The 10,000-nt window shown below is 51.0% G+C and overlaps 1 protein-coding gene across 1 annotated transcript in view; it reads right to left on the bottom strand.

The window, feature by feature from the left end:
* Window positions 1-10,000, bottom strand: part of LOC119584811 — a 47,315-nt gene that overhangs the window by 18,522 nt on the left and 18,793 nt on the right. The window contains 1 exon segment of the mRNA XM_037933453.1: window positions 7,289-7,340. Coding sequence (XP_037789381.1) covers window positions 7,289-7,340 — 52 coding nt within the window.

The following is a 10,000-nucleotide window of genomic DNA, read 5'->3' as shown; positions in this document are numbered from 1 at the left end:
CCTTCCTCTCTCTCTCTCTCTCCCTCTCCCTCTTCTAGCGTAAGTCAATTAATAATTCATATACGATGCACTTTGTTAAAGGAGACTGCCACACGCATTTTTATTACTGTCGCTCACACTTCATCTTTTGTGATATATCGAAGGAAATAATTCTTTTGTAGTGTATAATTTACCCATTTAAACAGCTGACATTTAAATTTAAATTTCCTCAAATACTAAAAATGAATTACTGACAATTAATAATAATAATGACCCAACACCTTTATTTCAGATCAATAAGAAGCAAACAAACACAAAATAGTGAATGCAAAGATAGGAATAACACGAGAGAGAGAGAGAGAGAGAGAGAGAGAGAGAGAGAGAGAGAGAGAGAGAGAGAGAGAGAGGGAGGGGGGGAGAGAGAGAGAGGGAGAGAGGGAGAGAGGGAGAGAGAGAGAGAGAGAGGAGAGAGAGAGAGAGAGAGAGAGAGAGAGAGAGAGAGAGAGAGAATTATAGAGAAAGGAGGAAGAGATAGATAGAGTCACATGTCAATTAATATGTAATACTTGGTAGAAAAAAATAAGATACTAAAATACAAATATATTGAACACAAAAAGTTCAGTATAATCTGTAAACCAGAAAAAAAAACTAAAGTAAAAGCACTTTAAAGTCATTTAAAGAGACGACTGTTTTATATCATTTTATGTCTTATCTTCTGCAACATCACCACCAACTATAACGTTGCTTAAGTGCAGTGCGCGCATTCCCGAGGCTCACCATACCCTCATCCCCACCAGAGTCTCTCCTCATCCTCTCCATACCGTCACCCTCACCATACCCTCACATCCCCTTACCTACACCATACTCACTCACTCCCCCTCCCCCACTATACCTCCCCCTCATCTTCACCATACCCCCTCCCTCCCCTCCCCCTTGATGCGCCTTGTGTCCCCATCAAACCTTGGAGGAAAAAAGAGCACAACTTTGCTAAGTCTTATGAACACGAACATGAACCTGCGGCGGGGGGGGGGGGGTAAGGGAGAGGAGAGGGATGTCAGTAGGCGAGAGGGAGAGGGGGGGGGTAGGGGAGAGGGGAGGGGATATTATAATGCTTCTCTCTCTTTGTGCCTGTTTCTGTTTCTGTGCCTCTTGCTCTGCTATATTTATTTTTACTTCTCTCTTCCAATTGGTATTAGGAAGAAAAACCTCTTTGACATTCATTCTCTCTCCTTCTCTCCCTCCACCCCTCATTCCCTCTCTCCCTCCTTTTCTCCCTCTGTCTCCCTTTCTGTCCTCCCTCCTACCGGAAGTGCGAGCGCAAACGGCGACCAAAAGAGCCCCCAAAATGCCCTCCACTTCTTAATCTCGAACAGTAAATCCGCATCGCCTATTCGCCTGCTTGCTCGTTCGCTCGTTTGCCTTCTCGCTTGTTCACCTAACCGCTTAATTGGTTCACCCAATGGCTCGTTTACCTGCTCTTGTTCACTTGTCTGCCTGTTCAGTTGCTCACTTATTTGCTTGATCGCTTCCTTATTTGCCTGTTCGCTCGTCTGCTTACTTGCTTGTTCGGTTGTTTGCCTTACCGCTGTTTCCCTGTTTGCTTATTTCGCTTGCATATTTGCTTGTTCGCCCAATTTTTGCTTGTTAGCCTAATGATAGCTCCATTGTTTACCTGCTTACTTGTTCGCTTTCTTTCTTGCCCGTCTAATTCCCTGCTTGTTTGTTTGGAGGATTGTTTGTTCGACTGTCTGCTTTCTCGCTTATCAGTCTGCTTGCTTGTTCATTTGTTCGCCTTTTCGCCTGTTTACTTCCTCGTCCGTCTGCTTATTTGCATCCGCGCTTGTTTGCTCCCCCCTCCCCCCGCCCGTGATCGAAAGAAAGAAAAGAAAAGAAAAAAAAAAAGAAAAGAAAAGAAAAGAAATGATGGATATTCCCAACTTGGCGGGAACGAGTTGGGGCGATGGCGTGTGTGGCGCAAGGTGGGGGGGGGAGGGGGAGTAAGGAAGGGAAAAGAGGGGGAACGGCACAGCAAGAAGAGAGGAAAGAGGAAGAAGAGAAAATATACAATGGATGACAGAAAATGAGATGAAAGGAAGAAAAGGGGGAACGAAGTAGAGTAGGAAAAGGTGGAGAACGAGGGGGGAGGGGAGAAGAGAAGGAACTTTTGGCCACTTCGTTTTGTTCTCGGAAAGGGCGTGACGAGGGGGGAGGGGAAGAAGGGAAAGGAAGGAGGGGCGGGACCTATCTGCCCTTCTTTATCAGTCTCTCATTCACCCAAAGACATCAATACTCAAAAAAACAAATCACGCACATACAAACACACATGTACACTCGCCCCCACACGCACATAGATACACCTACACCCCCCCCCCCCACACACCACACACTCACACACACACACGCAAGCAAAAGGAAACAGCAGCATTGATCACCCGTGAACAAGGTCACGAGAAGCCTAAAATATCGACGGAAGGTCAGCCAAGGCCAGGCGAGGACACCGCTGCAGAGACCTAACCTGCGGCTCAAGGTGAGGAGGGCAGCGCGGGGGGGGGGGGAAGTGGAGGTGTCGGCGGGGGAACAAAGTGGAGGGGCGGCGGAGGTGGAGGGACACGAAGGAGCGACGGGGTGTGCGGAGGTGGAGGAGGACTGTGGAGGTGCGGGTCGCGGTTCGAAGATGTGGACGCATGTGGTGAAAGGAAGGAAAGCCAGTGTGGAAGAGTGGAGGTGACATAACGTAGCTCGGGACTTATATGATAGAGGAGTGTGAGTGGAGATGTGGAATTACATAGAGAATGTGCGGAAGAAGAGCGGGGGACGGAGGTGCGGAGGCGCCGAGTGGAAGCGCGGGAAACGGACGGCGGAAGAGGACGAGGAAACGCCCGGCGACGGAGCGGAAACAGTCGCAGATTTAAATAAAATGTTAATGATGATGATAATAACAACAACAACAATAATAATAATAGTAATAATAATAATTTGTTGATGTCGATAATGATAATGAGGTAATTGGTTTTCATTATGACTATCATAACAACAATACCAACAGAGCAGCGGCGCGGGGGCGTGGCCACAGGAGCCAGTGTGGAATGCGTAGAGGCGCCAATTACGCGAAATCGAAACCCAAATGGCATGCAAATTGGCTATAATGGATGACCCATTTTTCTCTCCCTTTTCTTCTTTTCTCATTTCTTTACTCACAAGGACGAGTATTTCCGTTCCCAGAAGACGGCGCTAAGTAAAGATTTCATTGGAAACCTGAATTCATAAAAAGGAAAATGTTCAATATACAAATGCAAGTAAAATGCTTAATAAGTGAAATATAAAAGGAAAAAAGGCATTACCAAACACTTTTTTACTCTTTCATGCTTTCGTTCTGAAAATGGAAAAAGAGGAGGCGGAAAACGAATGAAAGAGCGAGCAGGAGGAGGAGGAGGGGGAGGAGGAGGAGGAGGAGGAGGAGGGAGGAGGAGGAGAAGGAGAAAAAGAAGGAGAAGGAGAAGAAGGAGAGGGAGATAAAGAAAGGGGAGGAAGATGAAGATAAGAAGAAAAGGATGAGGATAAAAAAGGAGGAGGGACAGGACAGGAGAAGAAAGAAGATGGAAGGGTAAGTAAAGAAGAAGAGAAACGAAGGAAGAGGTGACGGAGAGGAAAAGGAAAGAGAAAAGGAAGACTGGCAGGAGAGGAACATCAAAAAGAAGAAAATGAAGTAGAAAAGAGGCCTTTGATAATGGAAAAAATATATAATAAAAAAATAAGAATCAGACGTAAGAGAATAGAGAATATTAAGAAAAAGGAAGAGAAATGCGCACACGAAGGGGAGGTAGAAAAAGCCAGACAAGTAAGAAAGAGAATGTAGAAAAAGGAGAGGAAAGTGGGCAAGAAGAGGAAAAGAAGGGGAAGAAGAGAAGGGAGAGGAAAAGGAGGCAAGGTAGGAAGAGGAGGAAAAAGGGGCGGTTGAAAAAAAAGAAAAGAAAAAAACGAAGAGATCAAGGGGGAAGATAAGGAGGAAGAAGAGAAGAGGCAAGAAGGAGGAAGCAGAGGAGGAAGAGGAGGCGGGAGGGCGGGCCGGCCTCGCCGCATCTCCCGCATGACGCATCTGGACGTGAGGGAAGCGCCGACCAAGATATTAAGCGGTTACGTGACGCGCTTCATTAGGCCACGGGGGCGGGACGGGGGGGGGTGACATGGAGGCTGTGGGGAGATGGGGGGGGGGGCAGACGGAGAGGGAGGGGCGAGGTAAGAGGCATAGTAGCTGTGAGGGGCTTGGGGGACAAGGGGGTGGAGGGGGATGGGGGCGCTAGGGGGAAGAGGGGGTAGGGAAGGACTTCGTTAAGGAAAGGTGGAACCTGAGAGGGAAGGAGGAGGAGGAGGAGGAGGAGGAGGAGGAGGGGGAGAAGGAGAAAGGGGCTAGATAAAGGATGAAGATGAGGAGGGGGAGGAAAATGAGGAGAGGAGTGATGAAGAGAGACAGAGAGAAAGAAACCACGAATTAGATTAAAAACAAACACAAAAAAGAAATCACAACAAAATCACGGCCCGAAATAAGGCAAGGAAAAGGTTCATCCTGCGCGCCCGGCCACCGACGCGCCCACCAGGTGCTGTCTGCCTCGGTGGCGGGCGTGGGGCGGGGCGGGCGGCGGGCGGGCGCGGGCGACAGCGAGGCCGCCGCGCGAGGGGGATCCGAAGGGAGGTCGAGGGGAGCAGCGCCGCCATTTTAACTCTCGCGAAGGAGGAAGCCAGATTTTGTGGCGCGGCGCTCCGGGGGCAGACGCGCTCGGGGGCCGCGCGCCCAAGCACGGAGCGGAAGGGTCTCGGGGGGACTTTGGGGAATGCGGGGAGCAGGAAAGGCTGGGGAATGTGGGACGGCCTTCAGGCTCTTGGGGGAAGAGTGGGGGACGCTGGGAAAGGCACACGATCCTGGAGGGAGTTTGGGCACAGGAAGTGCGCTTTCAGGGTTTTCAGGGTGTTAGGGGAAGCCTGGGCAGTGCGGGGATCCTAGGAGTCTCCGCGGAACGGGGATGATCAGGGAATTAGGGGAACACAAATAGAATTTACGGGAAATTAGTGGCGGCTCTGAGGGACTAGGAAGTTCCCCGACGGAATAGTTCAGGAAATCTCCCAGAACTTCTCAGAAAACAAGGGGGAACTTCTGCGACTTAGATGTGGGATATCGGACAGAGGGAGGGAGGGAGGGAGGGAGGGAGGAAGGAGGAGAGGGGGAGGGGAACTTCGGGGGAACTTCAGGGAGAGAAGTTGAGAGTAAACAGGGGATCTTCGGGAAACTCTGAAGAGGGGATTTTGTGGGGAGGGGGGGGGAGGATCTCGAGAGAGAACTTATCGAAACAAGGCTCGGAGGGGAATTACCTGGAACGACCGGGGGGGGGGGGTTATTGAGGACAAACAGCAGAAGAGAAGATAGGCCGAGGAGGAGTGTGCGTGTGGGGGGGGGGGGGGCATATAAGGGTACATCCATGGATGTGTATGTGTCGTATGTATATGTATATATATATATATATATAATATATAATATATAAATATATATATATATATATATAATATATATATAATAATATATATATATATATATATAATATAATATATAAATATATATAATAAATATATATATACAATATATATACATACATACATATATATATATGTATATATATAATATATATATATATATTATATATATATATATTATATATATATATATATATGTTATATAATGCCACTGAGTGCCGAATAAGATGCACCGCCGCTCGGGGTCGGAGGCGGAAGTACCAGGGCGAGGCCGGGGGAGGATGGGGGTGGGGGGGGGAAGAGGGAGAGGGAGGGAAGGAATAAGGAGGGAGGGAAGGAGAGAAGGAAGGAAAGAATACAGAAGTATAGGAAAAGTAAACAGGAAAAAACAAAAGCCAGAATTCAAGGTAAAAAAAAGCGCAGGAAAGGAGGAAATGGAGAAGGCAGAGGAAGCCGATCCCGACGGAGCAAGGCAGCCGACGGAACTGAGAGCCCGAGTGCAGCCCCGAAGGACCCCGCCTTCCCGCAGCCGACGGCCGCAGCGCCAAGGGCCCGCCGCTCGGCCAGCCGGGGGGGGGGGGGGACGCCGAGACTCACGGACGGCGGCCTCACACGAACGCAGCAGCAGCGGAGAATGGGCGCTGAGGGGAGGGAGGGAGAGAGGGGAGGAGGAAGGGGAAAACACGGAGAAAGAGGAGGAGAGGAACGGGGAAAAGGGACCAGGGGTAGAGAGATAAGTTACGAGGGATGGGAGATGGCAGAATAACTGACGTGAGCAGTGACAAATCATCCCGGGGCCTCGACGGAACATCCTCCCGAGGCGGCGCCGGCTCGGGCCCTGGGCGTCGAGGGGCGCTCCCGCGGTCGTCCTCGGAGGGAGAAGGACTTCCTCCCACCTTCTGCCTCGTAGACGGCGTGAACAGACGAGCGCAATGCCTCCTGCCGTCCGCGCCGCAGAGACCTCGGCAGCAAGCGAGCCGGGCGTCGGCACCGAGCGCGGCGAGCAGCGGCCGAGGCCACAGCGGGAGGGAGCAGGACGCAGCCCAAGGTACGGCACGGCGGCCAGCAGGAGGCCCAGCAGGAGGGCCAGAGGGCCAGCAGAGGGCCAGGGGTGTGGTATCGATCGAGGGCGCGGCGGGTCACTCGGCGGCACGTGGTCGTCGTCACCATAACGACCTGCCTGGCGACAGGCGCTTCCTCAGGTGCCACGACCAGGGCGCTAGGGAGTGTGGGAAGAGAGGAGGAGGCGGGGAGGAGGAGAAGGAAAAGGAGGAGAAGGAAAAGGAGAAGGAGGAGGAGAAAGAGGTGCCAGGGACGTGCCAGACACAGCGGCCACACGGCGGCCCCAAGGACCACCGCAGCGCCGCAGCCTCCCTTGCGGTGCCAAAGGGCGCGAATGCGGGATGCTGGCGGGCGTCGAGCGGCTGAGGCCCCGCGCGGCCGTCCGTCCTCGGGGACGCGGCCGCTCCTCACGATCTGCTTAATCAAGGATTCCCGGGACGTAAGGAAGCCGCTATTGACACAATCAATTATTGATATTAAGCAGCTCCTCTTCTTTGTTCCACTCCTGAGGGGAGGGGGGGGCAAGACCCCCTCCTCCGCCACCCCCACCCCCATGGAGCATTTCAGTCACGAAGCCTCCGCGTCCGAATTCCTGTTCCTCCGAAAACTGCACAGAAAACAACAGCAAACAAATACAACGCCGAAAAGCAAACAAGAAAACAAACACACAAAACAAACAGGAAAACAAACACACAAAGCAAAGAGGCTGATGCCCCATACTCACTGTTCTTTAGCTCGTCTTCGCTGCCGTCCGACTCGGCCATGATGGGTCCGTCCTGCGAAGGGAGAAAGGCGGTGAGGAAACGGCGCTCGAAATGCTCTGGACCGAGTGATGTTTCTCCGGTCGCTGTGTGCACGCTTTCGTTTGGTGTCATATAAAGATACGTCAGGTTTAAAAGGTAAAAACACGCCGGTTGCACGCACACACACACACACACACACACACACACACACACACACACACACACACACACACACACACACACACACACACACACACACACACACACACACACAGAGGGATATATATGTTATATATATATATATATATATATATATATATATATATATATATATATATATATATATTGTAATATTATCTAAAGACTTGCCACACTGCAAAGAAACTTCCCTCCTCCCTCCCCCCCCTTTCTCCCGCGGTTCGATCCCACGCAGGAGCCCCCCCCCCCCCCCCCGGCGACTCTCGCAACGAGGTCATTGTCGTGACCTGGCTCACGCATTCCCCGTTTGCCCTCCCTCTGACCCGGCCGACGCGTTCGGAAGGTAAGGCGCTGATTCCGGCTGCGTCTTCGGTTCTCTGTGCATCCCGAATTATTTAATTTATTTCGATCCGTAAACTAGATGGAGAGGCAGACTGGTTTTTACAATGCTTTCCACGATGTGATCCGAGGCTCTGCAGTCACAGCCCTACCTGCGACTGGGTGTAATGCGCGCCAACACAAAGGCGTTTGTTGTTTGTCCTTGGGGACAGCGGCAGTAATGGCTGCAAACACCGCAGCAGCCAGGCTCCCTCTCGCCTCTCGCTCTCACTCCCTCTCCCTCTCCCTTTCGCTTCTTCCCGTCCCCTGCATCTCTCTCTCACCCTTTTTACACACACACACACACGCACGTGTGTGTGTATGTGTGTGTGTGTGTGTGGGGGGGAGGGGGGGGGGGGGAGGAGAGGGAGAGAGAGAGAGAGAGAGAAGGAGAGAGAGAGAGAGAGAGAAGAGAGGAGGAGAGAAGAGAGAGAGAGAGAGGAGAGAGAGAGAAGGAGGAGGAGAGAGAGAGAGAGCAGAGGAGAGAGGAGAGAGTGAGAGTGAGAGAATGGAGTGAGAGAGAGAGAGAGAGGAGGAAGGAGAGAGAGAGAGAGAGAGAGAGAGAGAGAGGAGAGAGAGAGAGAGAAGAGAGAGGAGAGAGAGAGAGAGAGAGAAAGAGAGAGAGAGAGAGAGGAAAGAGAGAGAGAAGAGAGAGAGAGAAGAGAGAGAGAAGAGAGAGAGAGAGAGAGAGAGAGAGAGAGAGAGAGAGAGAGAGAGAGAGAGAGAGAGAGAGAGAAGAGGAGGAGAAAGGGAGAGAGAGAGAGGAGAGAGAGAGAGAGAGAGAGAGAGAGAGAGAGAGAAAGACAGAGAAAGAAAAGAGGGAGAGAGAGAAAGATAGAGAAAGCGAGAGACAGAGTGAGAGATCGTTCAAATTCGAATATTTACAGAACAAGTGCGTTTACGCTCGGGTGTGAAACCTTTAGGACGCAGAGAACAGCGGCGCCTAAGAATGGGTTTGAGGGACGGTCTTCCGCCTCAACAAACAAACGGGTGATTTCGATAAAGAGAGATGATGGTGATGATGATGATGGTGGTGATGTTGGACAGGAGGAATAGGAGGAGTAAAAAGAAGGAAATGGAGTGGTAAAAAGAAAAATAAGAAAAGGAGGAAGAAGAGGTGATAAGAAAATATAAAAATAAAAATTAGCAAAATCATCTCGTTACGAAAATAAATAAATAAATAAAATAAACATTAAAATACAGGAACACGAAAAAATGTCTGTCCTTTCGCATCTCACTTTCAAAAAGAAAAAAAAGAAAAGAAAAAAGAAAATGTAATTAGAGCACAGAAAAAGCATCGTCCAATTTCCTAATAAGTAAAACGCAAAGCCTCGGTAAAAATTCCAATTAACGACACGCGTAAAAATGTTTAATCAAAGAGCAAAATAACACGATTAAGAACACGCGATCTGCCCTTGTATCGATGTTACGAAGGAAGGAGGGGGGAGGGGGGAGGGAGGGAGGGAGGGAGGGAGGGGGGAGGGAGATGAGAGGGAGGAAAGGAAAGCGAGAAGAAAGGGAGGGAAGGAGGGAGAGGAAGATGAGAGAGAGGGAGGGGAAGGGAGAAAGAAAACAGGAAGGAGTGAGGGAGAGGGAGAAAAGACAGGGAGGGGGGGAGGGAAAGGGAGAAGTCAGGGAGGGAGGGAGAGGGAGAGACAGGGAGGGAGGGAGGGGGGGAGGAGAAGGGGGGAGGGGGGGAGACGGGGGAGGAAGAGGGAGAACCAGGGGGGAGGGGGGGAGAGGGAGAAAAAGGGGAGGGAGGGAGGGAGAAGGAGAAGACAGGGAGGGAGGGGGAGGGAGAAGGGAAGACAGGGAGGGGGGGAGGGAGAAGGAGGGGATGGGAAGACAGGGGGGGAGGGGGGAGATGGAAAAAAGGGGAGGGGGGAGGGGGGAAGGAGAAGGACAGGGGGGAGGGAGGGAGATGAGAGACAGGGGGAAAAAGAAAAAAAAGGAAAGAAAAAGGAAAAGGGAAAGGGACGGGAAAAAGAAGCGGAGGAGAAGAAAAGAAAGGGAGGGAGGAAATGGAGAAGACACGGCGGAGGAAATGGAAAAAGGAGGAAGGAGAAAGAAAGAACACGGATGGCCGACGATGTAGAAGAAGGGAGGGAGGGAGGGAG

Source organism: Penaeus monodon, chromosome 18, assembly GCF_015228065.2.
Source record: "Penaeus monodon isolate SGIC_2016 chromosome 18, NSTDA_Pmon_1, whole genome shotgun sequence".
NCBI classification, from domain to species: Eukaryota; Metazoa; Arthropoda; class Malacostraca; order Decapoda; family Penaeidae; genus Penaeus; species Penaeus monodon.
This window is presented reverse-complemented; position numbering and strand designations above follow the sequence as displayed.